This window comes from Halyomorpha halys, unplaced genomic scaffold, assembly GCF_000696795.3.
Source record: "Halyomorpha halys isolate HHAL.00 unplaced genomic scaffold, Hhal_1.1 Scaffold91.1, whole genome shotgun sequence".
Classification (NCBI taxonomy): domain Eukaryota; kingdom Metazoa; phylum Arthropoda; class Insecta; order Hemiptera; family Pentatomidae; genus Halyomorpha; species Halyomorpha halys.
In genome coordinates this window covers 2008362-2029216 of record NW_027110755.1, presented here as the reverse complement: position 1 = coordinate 2029216, position 20855 = coordinate 2008362, and the positions used below count along the sequence as shown (strand labels likewise).

At 29.8% G+C, this 20855-nt stretch overlaps 1 protein-coding gene across 5 annotated transcripts in view; it reads right to left on the bottom strand.

Moving 5' to 3' along the window:
• Nucleotides 1–20855, bottom strand: part of GEFmeso (Guanine nucleotide exchange factor in mesoderm) — a 307186-nt gene that overhangs the window by 34823 nt on the left and 251508 nt on the right. For all 5 annotated transcript variants that reach the window (XM_067048895.1, XM_067048894.1, XM_014415036.3 and 2 more), the window contains one exon: nucleotides 10404–10529. In XM_067048895.1, coding sequence (XP_066904996.1) covers nucleotides 10404–10529 — 126 coding nt within the window. The remainder of the gene's footprint in view (nucleotides 1–10403; nucleotides 10530–20855) is intronic.

The following is a 20855-nucleotide window of genomic DNA, read 5'->3' as shown; positions in this document are numbered from 1 at the left end:
CACACACACACACACACACACACACACACACACACACACACACACACAGAAAAAAAATAATACAAAAGTTGGAATTAAAAGTTATATTTGTCATTAGATTTTTCTCACTATAGATGCCATTTTCCTATAAAAAAAAATTCATTGATGAGAGTGAAAATTATGACCTTTTTGTTACTTTTCTCCAACCACTTTTATAACAAAAAAAAATTATGAATACTGGACAGTTTTTGTAGTAATATTAAATACAAGAATATTAAGAACAATATTTAAAACACTTCCGATTAAAACTCTAACCAGATTAATATTAAAAACAATAAACTTTTTTAAAACTAAAGCATATGTGATCTAAAAACTAATAGTAAACTTGCTCAATCGAGGTACTCTGAGAGACAAGCAACAAAAGATAACGAAGCCGACTTTGTACACTCCGAGAGATCTACATTTTGAGGCTTTAGAAATTTTTTCAACATAAAAAGTAGATTAAAAACGACATGAAAAGATAGACTAAAAAAGTGCATATCTGACAACAGATTTGAAAAAATGTTCGGATTTGACCTTTTTCCAAGAATAACCCATATACTAAACGGTGTAACAGGCAACAGTATTAGAAACGTGATTATAATGAAAAATGTGGCTACTATCTTTCCAACAGCTCAACTCAATAGAAACCAAAAAGTAAAAGCGAACAAAGATATGTGTTTGTCGGCGTCGTAACTCCATATTGAGAGCGGTAGAAATTTATTAGTCGCTGGGGAATTTGCTGTTTAACATCGTTTAACTTCTTACGTAAAAAGCAACCTAATGAATGCGTATTTCATAAAATAAAAATAATTCGAGGTCAGGAAATTATTAGGTAAATTAAGTGATAAATCAGTCCACGTTGGAGGGACATTTGTTGTCGGTATTTATTTATTTTTTTGTAAAGCTCAACTCTTGTGAACATACTTCATTAGAGGCATATCATGCAATCATCTGTAATTGTGAAATGACATCTTAAATGTCAGCAAGTCATTTATTTACATTCCTTTAGTTCAAAGGGAGTTTAAGTATAAAAAATATATTTCTTCTTCTATAGCGCTTTGACGATTTGCGTTAACTATAGACTATTAACTTAAGAAAACGGCACCTATAATCTTACATAAAGGCACAACGCGTGTATGAAGGCTGCCTTCTCCTTTCTTGTGCCCATTCATCTGATGGTTCCTGTTTAAATTTCCAGTCCTTTCTACATTCCTCATAAAGACATACAAAAATAGTAGAAACGTCGGTTCTAAACAAAACGAAGGTTCGATGCCGAGTGAGGAGGCCCGTCTAAATCCACATTTACAAGATCAGTCTTGACGCGATCCTTCCACCTACGTTTCGGTTTACCCCTCGGTTGTTTACCAAACAACTTTACAAGCCCATTTTAATCGTCACAATACTATAATGTGAATTATCTTTAATTGGTACAGTTCACGCATTTCGACGTTGTGTAGCCATCTGAATTCTCCAGTTAACTCAAACGCTTTCGGCCCGAATATTTTATGCAATATTTTATTTTCAAAAACATAAGGCACTGTTCCTCCCAGAGGCCACGTTTCTCATCGTAAGATTAAGCAGGAAGGATAATAGTTTTGTTAATTCCAACTTTAAAGTTTTAGTTAGTAACATAACTCTTCATTTTCAGTTCTAATGTATAAATCTTTTATTCCTTATCAACTTTGGCCGTTTTGGAATAACCTTATATGAACGATCTTCTCACTAACAAAAATTGTTTAATGTAGTAACATATATTTCCGAAAATCGGTAATTAAAACATATCGATCTTAGCCAATGCATTTTAGTAATTTTTATAGGAGAAATAAATACATATTTAAAATAAAAACTTGTATTTTAAGGTTTCCCTAGGTTAAAAAAACAAATATTAACTTTCCTGTCAATAATACAACAGTTCAACAAAAGGTAACGAAAATGCCATGTGCTATGGTTGCGATCGAAAGTGATTCTCTATTTCTCCATTAGCATTTTCACTAAATTCTTTAATATTTTGTATTTATTTCTAAAATTAAGAACTGGTTATTTATATTAAATAAACAAAATTCAAGTTTCTTCTGAGGAAGATTTTAATATGCAATTTCAGTTTTGTAAGACTCTTCCTTTTCGAGATAGGGCACATACATACCATTTTGTCAGATTTAGTTAATTGGACAAAACGTGTTCTTACGTCGAAAACTCGAATTGAAAAAAAATCGATATCGCGGTACTTTTTCTGTATTATATAATCCATATATTTGTAAGTGAAAAAAAAACTATATAGTTAGTTGCTGTAGTTTGTACTACATATTATAGGAAAACATTGTATATTAGTTCAGTTATAAAAATATATACCTGTGTACTTTGGAGTCTTTCAAAAACTCTTAACTTACCGTCGATATAATTCGATAAAAGAACATTGTAAGGCATGTTTATCTAATCATTTTATCTTTTCATCATGAGGAGGAGGAATTCATAGCGGTTATTTTCTTTAATTAATTAATTTTAACAGATATTAAACCGTTCTTTATAATCTTATATTAAGAATAAATCATCAAAGACATACCAAACTTTCACTTCAAATTGTGTAATAGCAGTTAAAATGCCGACAAACCACTTAGCGCTGCATGCTCTGACATTGAAAAAACTGCAACCATCATAGGAATTCGAAACAGATTAATTATTAGATGATTTATCGGTGAACTTTTTTTGTTATATTTTAGTATCGCCTCACCAGTAACAAGAGGAAAGCACACAAAATATTTGAAGTAACAGACTTAATTAGAGATCGAAACACCGTTAGTAATGACGTATAGCACTAACACAGAGAGTCGGGCATAAATTTTAATGCTAATGATCAATAAAATCTGAATACTTGATAAACGTTCCCAAATGTGACTTAATATTGTGGATAGAACCCAAGTTAAATAATATAAAGTGAAAGTCAGGAAACGTTAATTTTAATGGGCCCAGGCTAATCTTTAATAAATAAATAATTGACCGAAAGGAAGGCCAATAAATATAATTTAATAACATTATGTTTATGGAAATAACGTTGGTTCATTTTACGTAACTAATTCTTCAGCAACTAGCGAACCAATGATTTTAGTTTTTAGCTTTAATTTTATTTTAAACCAACTGTAGGAACTTAAATTTTAAATAATGTAATTTTGGTACAACAAGTATACACCTATGATTTCAAGTAAAAAAAAAATTAAATATTTATACATAATGCTTCTGGTTCGGTTTCTTGTGATTTTTATATCCTTTTCTTATTGAAAGCTAAGAAATAATTCGACCGTATTTAGCGTCTTCACTTCCTGAACAAATCTTGAAATAAAAAAACAATATGTTATTTTTTTAAATCATTTAAAATAAATGTTAAAATTAAAAAAAAAATCATATTCAGTAATTTTAATATCATATTTCTTCTTCAGAAATAATTTTAGCTGAGAGTTCAGAGATCCATATTATAGATGGCAAAACTGAGCTTTTTTTTTTGTTTTTTGTTTTAATATCAGCGAAGACAATATAAAACCGCTAGAAATGAGAACGAGTTTTTATTAGAAGTTTCGTTCAATATTAAATAACTATGTCTTTTTTTCATAAGAGAAAATAAAGAAGAATTACAAAATATTTAAGCAATGCGTTTAACAAACAGGTAATAAATTTTAAAATTACTTTAAAACCATAATTTTTCTATTAGAGACAATTTCTTTATAACAATCAGAATCACCTATTAGAATTTCCTATCGAATTAGCAAAACGGCTAAGCAAATTAAGAGAAAACAAAAAAAAAAAAAAAAAAACTACAGGATTCAGCGGATCCCAAAAGTAAAAATGAATTTTTTTCTTTTGAAAAATGCTGCAATCTTCCAATGTTGTAATACGTTCTAGAAATAAATTTGTCATTAATAACACACTTAAAAACAGCAAATAAATAAGTTGATGAAGAAAATTAGACAAATTAAGTAAATTTATTACATTTCGATAATTATTTTTTCCTTTATGACCAAACAGATTCTAATAAATTGCAAGATGCTTTAAAACTGTGGTCCCAAAGTGGATGTTGTGATTCCTTCGGGTGTCGTAAATACACTTCAAAGGGTGTCCCACGATTTTTAAATTATTGTTAACATAATTTAAAGTAATTAAAAAAAAAACAACAACAGGTTTTTATAAGAATATGTTAATTATTTTCCTGTTTTATTTAATTATATGGTTCATTATTCTTTCATTTATAGAAAAAATAAAAATAAATAAATAATAGTTGCAATTGAGGTGCTTTGAATTAATTGCAAGAGGTCACCTGACAAAAATGTTTGAGAACCACTAATTTTAAAAGAAAAAATCTATTGAGTTATTAATAACTAATTCGATTGCATGTATAGTTCAGTAATTTAGATTTGAAAATAGCTCTAAAATTTAATATTATATAACAATATGACATGCTATTGAAAATCGGACTTTAACTTGCAAAGTGGAAAAGTCTGTACATATATGCGGCATAGTGTTTGGAACAAATGAAGGCGTAGCAAACAATTGAGGGATTTTGTCCAAAGTTGTTTAGTTTGGGGTGCTATCATTTTTATGGTAATTATATAAGGGAATATGAGAGATTTACTTTAATTGCCATAGATTGTAGCTCTCCTGAAAAAAAAAATCAGATAAATTTCCACAATGCACTTACCTGGGCTCATCTTATACTAACAAATGAATAATAAAAAAAAAAAAGATGCTGTATCTGAAAATATAGCAGAAAGGAAAAGAAGATATCGACCAAACATGGAATCGAACAAGCAGAAGAAGTAATTCGCTTGATGTTCCCCTCTATTTTACTAGTAGTTTAAATTTTAAAAAATTCTAATTTTAGATAGGTCTAGAAATAGACAAGAATAAATTATACACATCAATTTAAGTCTAGTTGCTGACACACTCAAATTATGTACTCGAACAGTGTGCACTGGGTTAAAGGACTATTAAATTTCCAATACAGTCATGTATGTGGTTGAAATATAATCGATGTTAGGTAAGGTGATAAGTGATCTATGCCAATCGATTATCTTAAATGACTACGTACCATAGCCTGAGAGGGAGTGGAGCTAACCATTAATCATAACAAGGAAGAGAAGTGGTCTCACTATAGCACCCTGCGGCGGCCATTGTCTCATAGCACACTGACCTAAATACGATATACTATATCGTATCTCAGTGTTAATATACTTTATTCGGGAAGGAATAAATAAATTAATATATTCATGTATCAATGGGTAAGGCTGGATTAAATCGAGTGACTGACAGGTCAATAGGGAAAGATAAAAGGATATTTCCGCTGATATCTCAGATGCAACATAGTAAATCCTTCAAATGAGTTAGGTATGACCATAAAGAGTATACATCATGCATAGTAGTGTTGATATAAATGCATTTGATTCTATGAGCCAAGAATTTGGGTAAAGGGTGTAAATTATGCATTAACCTTTACCCATTTGGGTTAAATGTGGTTCGTTAACAATCAAAGGAATAGTGCTCCACACTAGTGGTCTATTCTACTGAGAAGTGCATGCATCCAGACAGTTACTTCCACACTCTAAACTGCCCATGACATCAGATGTAACAGTAAGTACTAAATAAAAAGGAAGCAACCCATCTACAATCAGAGACGAACGAGATTCTGAATACACATGCTATATTCCAGGCAAGTGCAGTGTAAATTGCTGTGAAGCTGTATGAAGTCAAAAATAGACATTAGAGTAAATGAATGCTTGGTTTTCAATTTTAAGTAGGATAAACAAAAAAATAAAATAAATAAATACCATTGTTTCGTGCTATAAATGTCGCATCATTATGTACATGCAGTCGAATAATAAGATTGATTATGTATATACAAATGTAATTATAAATATATATATTCTAAATTATTTTATTAAGTACAATGACGAACTGGATATCGTGTTCCTACGTATTATTTATAAATTTATTTATTTACTGATATTTTGGAATTTTAATATATGAAGGATATGCTAAAATATGAAGGATTTAAAATAATATTTTTTAACGATTTCTTATGAGAATACTACATTTAGCTTTCTCTTTTGTGACGACAAGCTTATAGGAGCTGGAAATTCACTCATTTTTAAAATAGTTTTCTCTAAAATTTATAAAAAATAATTCAAAATTATAAGATTTTTTAAAAATATTTTATTCTGTACTTATGAAAAAGTAATCGTCAGGATCAATTTATTATTGAATATAATTATTACCATTTAAATTAAAGCGCAAGTAATTTTAAATATTTAAATTTATTTTTAGATAGCCTTTTTAACAGCAATGTGGAGTACTATGTCTCTTTAATAAATAAATCTTTTAATTTTATGGATCATTTATTTACTGTAAATGCATAGTTAAAGCTAACGTGTTTTTTTTAAATTGTCATAAGTAGTGATTTATATACATCTTGAGGGCACAAAATATGATTATATATGCATCTATAAGTGTGCGGGTGTGCGTGCGCGTGCAGTAAAATATGTTTTTTATGTTTATCTCATCGTTAAAATTACTAAACGATATTAAATATTAATATATCATTACGATTTTATAAATATTAAATTTTTCTTAATAAAATAGAAATAGAAATAATAAATTACAAAAAAAAATAAATTATAAAATTCAATAAATGATAACCCAATTTATTTCTAATTATTTTCACAAGCAGATAGGTGATGGGTTCGGTTTTTATATTATGAGAGGAAATCTTACCCTGTCCTTCTAGCACAACTTATCAGTTGGAAATTTTTCACCCTATTATTTCTGTCTCAAACATAACTCAAAATCAATCAATTGCACTGATATCAGGTGAATTTGGAAGGAGAAGGGTAGATTAGGATTTAGGGTCTTTTGAATATCAACAATTCTTTCACTAAATGTGCTAGATGTTGCAGATTGTTTTCATTTTATAGTTTTTTTGTTGTAAAAAATTCATTCCTATTGCGCTTCCCATAAAAAAAAGACTTAAATGTCCATTTATAATTTGGGAAATACAAATATTTGTATCAATTTCACGTTGGGGCCCTGTATCTGAGTATAAAATGCCTTACACGTTTTCAATAATATTTAGGGCATTGTAGTCAAGTGTGTCGAGCAGTCACCTTCGCAACATTGAGTCTGCAAAAGTGCCTGTTTGATTTCGGTGTTAGAGAGTTGATTTTATTTCGTGGCGATCTCACAGGATGGAAACTCGACCTGCCTACACTGGTTGAAATAGGTTGGCTAACTATATGAAAACCTCCAGGAAAGAAGTAATAAAATAAAAAAAATTGGCAATTTCCTAAAACCATTAGAATACCATCATTAGAGTTCTGCCAATGGATAGATTCTCCACATGTATATATCATGCCATTGTAATATAACTCATATCACATTTACTTATTGTATATATTTATTACAGTTGTAAATATAGATAAATAAAATAAAGAAAACCATCATTATTACCTGGATACCGAACAGAATATATCTACGCTACCATAATCACTCTTCTTTATGTATAAAATAATAAAGTATTACAAAAAATTACCAAAATTATATTAGTTCTAAAACTTTTATTCATGTTACTAAAATCCGATACAATTGATAGATAAATCCTAGGCTCCAAATCAAACAAGGTATAGATTTATTCCAAATAATTTGGAATATCTGTGGGGATTAATAGCATTAATGTGACAAATTTGAATATATTATGAATTAGGCAAAGTTGCTCCTGCTGATGAATTAATTAAAAATCTAGGATAAACCTGATTTGACCTCAATTCCTCCTTTAAGGTAAGAGACGGATATGGCCCTAAAATATCCGTATGCATATGCCCAAGGTTAGAATTCGAGTGTCAAAGGGAATGATTAATGGAACATATTGTGTATTCTATGATTGCGTCTAAATAGTATTGTTGCGATTTGTTATGAAATAGGCGTTAAAAAGGGTGATAAAAAAATGTTTCTCAACAGCTAATGGAGCAAATGTTTGATAGAGTTAATTATTTGACGAGAAAAGTTAATTATTTTTTTCTTTTAGAGGTCGTTAAAATATAGAAAAATGATTAGAAATGAATGAGATAATTTATGAATAATCTTCAACTTAAAAATTCAAAGCGTGGTGACCACAATAATACAAGAGCCGGGGGAGGGGGGGGGAGGAGGAGAAGGGAAAAGGGCATTTATTTCACCCCAATTTTTTATTACTTTAATGAACAGTATGTATAATTACTAGTCAAAATTGATGAGCCTGTGAAGTATAGGTAGTGAGATAGTAAACAAAATGGAGGTTATTTCAAAACGTTAAAAAAAATTAAATTTTCATTGGGACCTCTATATCTTTAAAACTATCAAGGACACAAGAAAACCTAAGGCATCATTTCAAGTAGAACAAATTTGCTGAAATATGAGCCCCAATATAGCTATTTACGATAAATAGTTCTCATGACATATCTTTTTAAAAAGCAAGATTTCATAAAAAATGTACTGAAAAATCAGCAGTAAGTGAATTTATTTTGATAAATCTATATCTGATAAACCATTCGACGTACAGATGTCAATTAGCACTCAAATTAAAGCTAGTTTAATGTACTATTAAGTAGTTTAAAATGTTTATCTTTGTAGGAATAGTAGTTTTCATGATGTTCAACAAAATAAATTCACAAATGCTGATTTATAGTTGTTTGAATAAAGTATTTGATTTTTGAAAAGATATATCTCAGGAACCATAAGTATGTCTACTAGCACCATATGTTTACTAGTAACCATATGTCTACTATCACTCAAAATAAAGATAATTTAATTTACTATAAAGTAGTTCATAACACGTGTCTTCGTAGAGGTAGTAATTTCTATGATATTCCCATATGAATATAATTGTGCATATGAAATTTTCTCCGATCAACTATAAATCAATCATAAAAACTACTACTCCTGCGAAGATATACGTCATAGACTAGTTTATAGTAGGTTTAACTAACTTTAATTTGAGTGCTGGTAAACATCTTTACCTCTTATATATTTTGAGATATAGATTTCTCAAAATAAATTTGATAACTTCTGATTTTTCAGTGCATTTTTAATGAAATGTTGCTTTTTCGAAAGCTATATCTTCAGAACTATTAAAAGTAAATAACTTTATTAGAGCTCATATTTTAGAAAATTTTCTCTACTTTGAATGATAACCCCTAAGGTTTTCTTATGTTGGTAGCTTTAAAGATACAAAGGTCCAAGGAATAAAAATTTTTTCTTAACATTTTTGAAACAGCTGCCATTTTTTATTCCCCCTACCTATACTTGGCAGACTCATCAATTTCGACTAGTAATTATATATAGTTTTCATTAAAGTAATAAAACGTTGGGGTGAAATGAGTGGCTTTTTTCTCATCTTCGACTCTTGTACTATAACGGTTTCTACCTTCTACTCAATGATTCACAATTGGAAACTGATCACTTTGGCAACCACATTCATTTACTGGGATTTGCTGAGTTGGCCGACCGCAAGGTTTGAGATTTATTCTAAAGGATTGTTGCGAACGCGCTTGAAGTGTCGTCTCGATCGACCTTTTTGATTCCCTAGCCTTGTTAATTACATCATTTTCCTCTTAAAGGACAAATACCACAACAGTTTTCCAATTGCTCATTGGTTACGTTTTACGGTGCAAAGCCCAAGAAGCTATATCCGCCAGGTGAACAGCATAGCTGTTGATTTTATTTTAAAACGGTGCATCTCTCAAGATATTCAACAATTTTACAATAAATACAGTTTCCCAGACTCACTTACTAAAGATCTCACTTACTGCTGCTCAGGTGGATTTTTGAGAAGAGTGTTACATTATAATTAGTTAATTACGGTATTGAGTGAATCAGTATTTGTTTTGATATCCAAATAATAAGAATCGTTAGCAATGATCTTAATTCCAAAACTTTTCAAGAAAAAGTTAAGTTTTGAGTGAATTTTATTTTTTGTATTGGTTGTACAATGTGAATTGAATTTTGTATTGGTTGTACAGACCGAAATGGATTGTAAAAGGAAACTGTATTGGTGAAAAAAAATTGTTTATTATATCCTATTATTGTATATCTTTTTTTATGATTATACCATGAATATGTAATGTAAATATGTCCGATTACGGATTGATAAGTATGCTGTGTGAGATAGCAACCTAATGTATTTAGGCAGGATATATGAATAAAGTATTTCTCTCTCTCTAGTATTTTTAATACCAGAAAATGTCCTCTGACTAGTGAGCTTCATAGCACATTTTGATTTTGAAGATTAAAATGAGATAATAAAGTTGAAAATCCACTCAGACTTATGATCAAGTTGGCATAGACTATAATGGCATTTAGTTGGGACTCACCCTGGGACCCTGCTTTGGATACGCTCGACCTGGACGCTGGCTCCTCTTCGCTATCTTCCAGGGACTCTATAGAAGCAAGGTAGTTCTTGCTTGGTAGTCTTCTTCTTCCTGAGCAGCTGCTGCTCACTGTAACAAGACATCTTGTTATTAATATTACGAAAAATAATAAAGCGAAATGAAATATGGAATAGTATTTACAGTACAGTTTTTTACAAACGTATATATTTGTAAATTATGAAAAACTAAAGAAATTTATTTAATTTAAAAATTTCATGCACCAAAAATTTAAGGCTACACTACAAAAATGTACAATTATAAAGAAAATACGTTTCAATCAACGTTTCTAAGACTCATAACAGTTAAGCTCGAAAAAAATATACCACCTTTCCCTCTAAATTTTAAGTTTTTAGTTTCAACATACATGTAATAAAAATTAAAAATAAAAAGTTTGTCACAAGTCAAAAGCAGGTCAGTCCATGATGCTTCTTGGAACCCGTCATAGCATACATAATTTTAAGGCTCGATTCCGAAAAATGTTTTAATTATCTGTTTATAACATAATAAATATTTGGTTTAAATAATATATCACTATTTAATAATTTTCAGTTTTTTGAAATGTATGAAAATTGTATGCTATTTATATTTAAATATATGAATAATTAGGATGAATTCATTTTGAGCCGAATCACTAGTAAGCAGTAGACAAATATTTTAAAATCATTTGGACCAAATAGGTAGTTATGTAATCCACGAAACAAAAACTTTGGCGATGAACTCTCATTAACACGGACCCACTGACACCGACGCTGTAATCTTTTACGAAGCGATAAGGTTGGTAGTGATTACGGTGGGTACAACATGGCTTAATCTCTCCTACAATCTGAGAACGCTAGCAGATGCCATTTGTCTTTTACGGGTAGTTGCCGGTAATCGCCAGATCTTTACACTTCCCGTATCGTTTGCTTCCCTGGGTTGCAAAAAGTTCAGTAACTTAGCTATGTTAAGCTAAGATTGGTCGAAAAGCTCCGTGAAGTCAACATTAATAATAGAAATATGTATAAAAATAATGCACTACGATAGCGAGCTTGATGAAATTAGTTTCTTTATTATTTAACGCTTAATGCAAAATTATTTAACATGGGCATAACTTGCGTTGTCTGTAAAGCTACCCCTCTCCCCCTCCCAAAAAAATAGCCTATTAATTATTATGACGTAAACTATATAATAATTTAAACTAATATTTGCGAATAGTTAGACCTATTCTTTGTAATAGCTTAACAAAACAAATCACATTAATAAGTAATTTTTTGCTAAGATATAATTTGAAGATTTCAAACACTTCAAAACAGTAAACAATCGATCAGGGGACGTTAGGCCAAATCTGGCATCCTGAGATAAAAAAAAACAGTCCGATTTGATTGCTTGCCTTTATTTGTATGTTTTATAAAAATATGTCCTTATTTTTTCTGCAAATGTATATATTTTTTTCCTATTCTGCTGTTTCTGATTGCTGAAAAAAAAAATACCGAAACCATGTAAAAATCGACTTTATTATATGATTTATAATATTAATTACGTACGTGGAAAGCTTACCTAATCTTGTTTGAATGAAATCGAACTCGCTAAATGTACTTTCATGTATAAGTAACACAAAAGCATTGAGTTTCAAAAATAATAGTAACGAACCCACTATGAGACGTTTCTTTAATTCGGGAATCACCAGAACAGAAAAAAATATGTATACATCTCCAGACAAAATAAAATGTATTCTATTTTGGTGATTCCCGAATTAAAGAAATATCTCAAAGTCGGTTCACTACTATTTTTGAAACTCAAAGCTTTTTTGTTACTTATATATAATTATATGTATATTTAGCGAGTTCGATTTCATTCAAACAAGATTAGGTAAGCTTTCCATGTACGTATTAATATTATAAATTACATAATAAAGTCGATTTTTGCAGGATTTGGGTGTTTCGTTTTCAGTTTTGGACCTGGACACACATTTGGAAAACACATTTGGATTTTTACTGAACAATGTTGCACATTTCTGGCTTTTTACTATATGTTTTTCAGTTTTTTACCACACAAAAAATCCGCTTTCTAATCGTCAACTACAGAAATGAAATATGAGGATATTTTACGATGAAGACCTGGAATCCTGCAATGGCTACCAAAGCCCTCATTAGCCTAGTTGAATAGGAGGAGTTAGCGGTTGCATCACGGAGGAACCTTCCATAGCCATTGTTCCGTTATAGTTGCATTATTAATATCTAATCAGCTTCGCTTCCGTTCAAATGCTATCTCCGATTCATAAGCTCCAGATGAAGTCAGTTTATTAAGTATGAATCAGCATAACTTTAATTTTAAATAAGACCAGAACGATTGGATAAAAAAAAAAACTTTATCCATTCTATTAAACAAACCTCTCTCCTGTTACTCCGCATGAAAATAATTTAATTCTGTTCAGTTTTATAGCAAAACGTACATATAATATGGCGGTGTCGCTTGAATGCTTGTTTGATCAGTTGGGAAACAATAAGTTTCCTTAAATGTCTAAACATTTAAAATGTAAGACGTTCTATTCCTTTAAAAGGAAGCATTGAATTTGAATATACAAATACAATCCCTTTAGATTCAACTCGCCAACGCTAATAGAGGTCACCTTCAACGCTTACGGTTTACGTGAAGTAAATACCATTTCAACAATCGTAACAGTCTATTATAAAGATTTTCCAACTCATGTTTTTATTTCATTTTTAGTGAATAGATAACAATATACTCTTATTTTATTCACAGTGTTTATTTAATATGCTTAAAACTAGAGTCTGGGTTCTACGCCAAACTGGATAAATTAAGGTGGGAGAAGTTGGAACAAGCGAGTATAACGTTTTGTCATTCACCGCAATATCTGTCTTTAAATCCTTTTTTGTACCGGATATAATATTCGCAAGAAATATGGAAAACTCCTTTAAAATTCGTCTACTCTTTTTATCACACAAATTGTTTACTCGCAAGTTTTTGCAACAACACGTAGTTTCAAATTTGTTACATGTGTTTTTTACTTAATTACAAAAAGTTTGATAATAGCCTAGCGACAGTAACATCCTGTATTTTAAAATTTTTTTCAACCTAAAAACGTCAATTCGCGTTTAGAAAATTATAAAATAAATCAATTTTCAAGATGTAACACGCTAGTATTATTCTCCAAGAAATGAACAGCGTACATCAATAATTAACATCAGGTACCCAAGTTAAGGAATTAGTATTTAAAAAGATTTTCCTCCTCACATATTTTATTTTTTTCATTCTACACAAAAGTCTTTTTTTCCTTTAGAAAATACGATTAGATGTCTAAACACAACATCAATTCGGTGATCAGTTCTGTTAATCAGAACTGATCTGATTGTTCACATTAATTCTTTATAATTAATTACACTCTTTATATTACAGACGAGTTATACTCTTTTGTGAACCAATCTTATGATTTACTTAAATTATTATATAATACTTTCAGCAGGAAGTAATTTAAGGAACAAGTAAGTTATATATTTTTGTGTTCCGAGAATCATGATTGAAGTGAATGAATCGTTCGCAGAAGGCACGGAAGAGATAAATCATAACTTACTCAAATTACCGCTAACAAATATGATAGTGGTTTCGGGGTAGCCAATAATCAGCCAATGGTAGTTAACATTTCGTAACGCATCAATAATTTGGATTATTACGTTCCTTATTTCGTTTCAAATAATCAGATATGGTTTCTCATCAACAGCGTGTTACACGTGTTGCTATTTTTAGTTTTGATATTAAAAAAAAAACACAACACTTTTTAGCGAGTTTTTTAATCTATCTAAACAAATCTTTTGTGTTCATCACATAACCTTCACTTACAACTCGACTTGGGAGGGAGAGGGGAAACCAGCATTTTTTTTTATCATCCAGGATCGTAATACAACCCCTAATAATAACATATATTATTTTGTTCGAAATTGTTAGTTTTATTATTAATAACAAAAATTAGCCCAAAACAGTATCCACTTTCTTTATTAAAAGATATTGTACGTCCAACTATCTGGCCATCATGATAGGCAATCTTCAACTATTACATATATGACAACTATGACAGCATCTTCAATTATAACTTATTCTTAACAGTATAAAAATATTATTAATAACAATTTGCATACGTTAATTTTAGTACCAAAGCCTTACGTTTGTTTATTAAAATTTCCAGACTATTATGCCCAAGAGAATTTAACATTGATAAACTAAACCTACAAAATACAAACAATACAGGAAAAATATATCTCTTACTAATCAATCTGCCCCATTCGATGTTTTAATTTATCTGTTTGTCACTGAAGCATTTATTAATTTATATCCTTCCCAATTTTCGTTTTTCACTATCATTAACTTATCGCACACATCATTACATAACCTACCTCAACAACTAGGTTGGGTATATTATCATTTTATTTCACACTACATTCTGTTATTTATTTTGTTATTAAAAATCCTATAAAATTTAGTTACAATACCATCATATAAATTCAACTATATCCATAATAGATTAATTTTAATTAAGATCTCTGTATAATGCTGGTTTAAATATCTCGTTTCTGGCTAAAGTTAACTGTATAATTAATGTTTTTTGATGCAAATGGGTAAAAGTATTTCTCATTTAAAAGTATTGTTTTTTCTGTGTAAAATCATTGTGTTATCAAAATAAAAACTATGTTTATTTTTGGATCCAATGCTGTTTTATTTGGATCCTTATTTTTTATGTCATTATTGTACTGATACATTATATCAATGGTTGAGACTATTTACTTAATTTTTATTATCATCAAAATAATGCATATACTTAAGTGTAATTAATATCTGAATATTATCAACAAAATCATGAAACACCTATGGGAAAAAAATGCTGATAAAACCATAGAAAAATATTTATTTTCCCCTAAGGTTAGTAATAAAATTTTTTCATATAATATATTTATCCGTTACTACTTACAATGAGAGATGGTAAGTTAGTTATAGTCAAAACTATTGGTACTTTAGATGAAATTTTTTTTTTGAAGATATAGCATTGTCTTTGAGGACCAGACCAGCTGATTAAAAGTAATCTAATTGTTAATTGATATGATGCGTTTAATCAAAATCGTTAGGACCTTTTTAGAGAATATATAAAAATCAGTGAAATCAATAGTATAAAGTGGCACTTCCAGTGAGTCGATTTTATTAAAATTTTCTCAGCTATATTCATACCCATCTTAAATACGTAATTTCAGGTTCATACGACAATGTTTTGAGATGGGCTAATAAGCACACAAAAATTAATTAGCAAGACTAAGTTATTGGTTATATATTATATACTATAGAAATCCTGTTGTGTTTGTGACAAGATATTTTTAGAACGGTACGTTAATTTTTTTTTTTAATTTTTCAATTAATTTAATTTCGGAATGGTTCTGTGCGATGTATGCGGCCGTCACGGTCATTTTGGGTTTATCTCGCGGTTCGTTTTGTAATGAAAAATCAACAGACCAAAATTTTTCAAACCAACGCTGCACTTTTCCATCTTTAACAGTATTCTCTACAAACCCTTGGTTTAAATTGCGTGCAGCTTTTGCAGAATTATTAGCAAGTTTATACTCATAAAAAAAAATGCACTATCGGTGGAATTCATATAGGTATAAAATTCAAAACAAATAACAAAAAGAAACACTTTGGCGATGGACAGTAAACGAGATCATGCTAAAACAAAAGCATAACGAAAACAGGAAGAGAAATATTTGAATGTAAATAAATCTGACATTTCATATGCATCAACCAAATATATACTTTGAAACATTTATTTAAGTATGTGTATTACCAGATATACACAGCTTAAGAAATAATATATTATATTCAGTGGTCGATATTTATTTTGTTTGCGCCCAGACACTGAGTGAAAGAAGGATTTATGCATGCATTACTTTAAGCTTTTGAGCAGTTCCGTTGGAATTTTTTTAAACAATAGACAGATATTGAGAACATTAACAACAACCAACGGGGAGCAAAATTAAACAACAAGAAAAATAATAATAATCTGGATCAAGTTATGTTGACACGTTAAGAGTTATAAAAAATAAAATTTAGAATAAACTTCCTGTTTTTTGTAATCTTCCATTTCCTTTCAGAGATAAGAAACCAATGTAATGAGTTCATGTATTTAGCTCTATGTACAACATTACCTCAGCGCGTCTTACGGTATCATTCCTTTCTTGAGAGGAATAGAAAAAAAATAAGGAAACGTATTTCATAATAAGCAAGGAATTTCGTTCAATGAATCTTTACCGCGATTCATAGGGCCTCCTGTAAACCTTAAACTTTGATTGGTAAATAGAAACGAACGAAAGAATAAACTGAGAAGTACTATTGCTTCACGAAGGATGGAGCAGTTTATCACGGACGTTGATAGAAAGTGATGCACTTATAGAAATTGACGATGAAGAAATATTTTTTTTATTTTCCAAATCAAAAATTAAGGAAAGTACCGGTTTTAAACGTCAATTTTTTTTGTTTATCAATTAATATTAAATAAATCAATGAATATAAATACCGAGTTGTTAATAATCCAAAATAACTCAAAAAAGAATTGGATGGTATATAAATAAGATACAAATAAATAAATTATAAGAAAAAAAGAAAAGTCCTTATTTTGATTGACACTATCTTAAGAGAATTTTAAATCCTATAATATGTTTAGAGCATGTATTTATGCCTTCAAATAAAACCACCAAAAAAAATTATTTCCAACTGCTTTTTAATATAAGTTTATTACAATGCAGTCGGAGATTTATTTTTGAATTAACATTTGTATTAAAAATATTTCTTAAGCGTAGAAATATAATGTGTTTGCCGGAATACTTATCGAGGTTTTTCTCCTGTGAAATGATTTTGATGATTGACTTTTAAATCATTTCATAGTTCATTTCTCTCTCTCTCTCTCTCTCTCTCTCTCTCTCTCTATATATATATATATACGTAACTACTTTATTGATGGGAGACTAAATACATTTTATATTTATAAATAAAGTCTTTATGAAACATTTTAGAGACAGAAGATACAATATAAAAAAAATGTTCTAAATGGTAACGGATGAAACATTCATTCAGCAATTACAGTAAGTAATGAAAAAATTATCTAAACATAATGCCTTCATAAATACGTAAAGTTAAAAAAATAATTAAAACACTACAGTGCTAAATAGAAACATGAAAGCAACAATAAATGTTGCGCATTACCAATATGCTTTGATTACAATCAAGATAGAATGTAACTATGAGCAATATTCGTTTGGGTTTCACATTTTTTTTTTTAAAACTTCAACGTATCCATACTACTGAAGCAATGGCCATTACTCACGCAATATGCTATTACTGAGAGTTTCTTTTGTCGGACATTATCCAAAACACAAGAACAAGTTCGAGCGTACTGTAGTAAGCATAAATGTCAAGAAAAACGGGAGGTGAAACAAGGATTCTGCAACCTTCCTTACAAAACCAAGAAACTAATGGCGTTCCCACGTGCCTCTAAGGCAAGATGGCTCTTGCAGGAAAGGACAAAAAGGGCTTGAAGCTGCTAACTTATGCATTCAGGATAGAACAAAGATGTACACCTGGAAGTGATGTAGTAAGAGCGTTAAATCTCCCGCGTAGGATTGACGTAGGCGTTACGTAATAAATGCCGACTGCGGTAAGGGGTCCGAGACCTGGTGGAAACTCGCTTTCCACTTCAACGGGATAAAGAAGCTCAAAAGGTCTTTAGGAACGTCCATCTGGGATACTGCCGATGGAGTGACGGGACATTATGTCCTGGAGAAGTTCTAGATCCGAAAACAGGAACACTTGAAGGTTATATGCCAGATAATTGTATTAAAACAAGTTAAAAATAAATTTAAAAATTCATAATATCCCAACTTCACAGCAGTGCTAAGTATATTTTCATTGACTATACGAAAAATACAATTAAGGATTCTATTGTATACATTTACGATTACTTTTCAATTAATATTTTTGATTGAACTGATTTAGGTAGAAAATGTATTTTTAATTTAATTTTAGGTATAATGTTCAAAATTGATTGAAACATGAAAGTCCCAGGGCTCTAATCCAAACTACAGAATTAATGATAATTTTAAATATTTTGATCTAATTTTCAAAGTGGCTAATTAATCATGGAGATCAAAGCCAATCTATGAACATTGAATGGTTTTGTTCCTAATTAAGTTTTTAGTTTTTAAATAATTTATGGAAAAAAAATTATTTTATTCCATAAGAATTTTCAGTTCAACATTTCTTGTTTTGTTTTTTCGAAATACAGTCCACATAAGATTAAATTTTGTACCTCTTGTCAAATTCAATAAATGATAATATGCAATGAAAAAAAAATTAGAATAATTTCATGATTGGTTGTCCAGATAATTTTCTTATCAACGAACGTTGATGTCAAGATGATGGAGAAAAGGCTCAGATGACGGAGTTTTCCAAGAAAGTAATAAAAGAACAGTAACAGAGGCCCTTTAAAATGCACCGCAATGATTACATGATTAATCAAGATTTTTTAATTGCAATATTGAGGCTGTGATTCGAAACGAATAAGATAACGGTGTTATCAATACGAACAATTGAACCGTAATTATTAATTTCATGGCTGGGGTTTAAAAACTTTGAAACTGTGTCGCAATATAATTTCAAAGCTTCCCAGGTTAGCTAGAAGTTCAGTTAGTACAAGTGTGGTTTGTGCATTGGCATTCCTTATACAGCTTCAACCAACCCCACCGCTCTTAGTTTAGATGGTATGTAGCAACTTTAAAGCATTAGTGTAACAATTTTGTAATATTATAAAACGGTAACCAGTAAGTTAAACATCTATTTGTTGGATTATAAAATATTTTATAGAAGAACGAAATATTTTCACTGTTACAGTTAACATTGCATATAAGTTAATAAAGTCCCTTAAATAAATAAATTTCAGATTTAGCATAATTTATAAAATTATGTTGTGCAGGTCTCCTTAAAATGCAAATATGTAGGAAAATATAACAATCGGAAGAACATAAAGGGCTTAGGAAAAAAGTATTAATTGTAACTGGTAGTTGTTTCTAATATTTAAAACATGAAGATATGAAGTTACTGATATTATTATCCAGCATCAACACAATATACTTATATATAATGTGCATCAGTTTGAATAAGCTGAAGTCATCTTATAACTATGAAGCAATAATTTTAATTTACATTTATTAACTTTTTTTTTTATAAATAGAGAGAAATTGGAATTTAAGGAAAAATAATCAAGAACTAAAAATAGAAAAAATCCACTAAAAAAATACTAACCATTATGTGTAATAAATTTAAGTAAGGCACAAATATATTGGAAAATAACTGGAGGAACTAATATTCGACTATAATAACCGAAAAAATATTTATTTATTAATTAATAAAGCAGTACTTTAGGATAATATAAAAAACTAATAATAAATAGGTCACCAATTTCGTATTTTCAATTAATGACAAATTTATTTATTTAAAGAAGTCGCTTTTACTTGGTCAATGCTATTTATTGAGATGACATCGAATCTAGTCAATATATTTACTGTTTGCAAGCCAGAAATGTAATCCTACGAAAGCCCTTCGTAGCATTTTAACTGAATTGTTTTGATAACAACGAACTGTATAATATATAATCTGATTTGTAGTGGATAGCTCATTAGTAAGACACTTCGTTAATTTCTCCAAGGATTTGGGCTTGACTCAGGCTGCGGCAGATAAAATTATTTTCTGCTTTACTGTAGCCGTGAGTCAGCCCTGTGGGTCTTGCAGCCCTCCGGGGTCCACCCAGTCTCATTAAGTGATTACCCTTAATTTAGCAAACATCGGGCGGCCGAGTGGGATTCTGACCAAATCACCTCCTTGCACAATTGATGGTGTAGTAACAAAACTTCCTTACCAAGTGCTGCAGCCCTTCGTGGATTGTAAAGCTACAGATTCTGATATGAATTATACTTGCTCCCTCAAGTGGTCAATTATTTTAACATATTTATTATCTTGAATGTATCATCTATTGTCTTGCATAGAATTTATCAAAAAATAGTCATGTTATATTTATCCTTAGTATTAGAAAAATAAATCGCCTGCAAATTCAGTGCATATGTTTTTCGATTTAATAAATGACTGAAAAGAGCTCAATAAGAAACTAAAACTTTCCTTTTGTAAAGTTATTATCAATCTAACGCTTAGGTTTAATTATTTTTGTAATGTTATTTAGTTCTGGATTTATAATTTAACCAAAACATCTTCACTATTCATTTTCTTAATTTAATTTATAAATGATAATTGACTCTGTACTAGAACTTATTGCTAAATGAACAAGATGCCCCATTTTAATAATTTGTTTTTCAT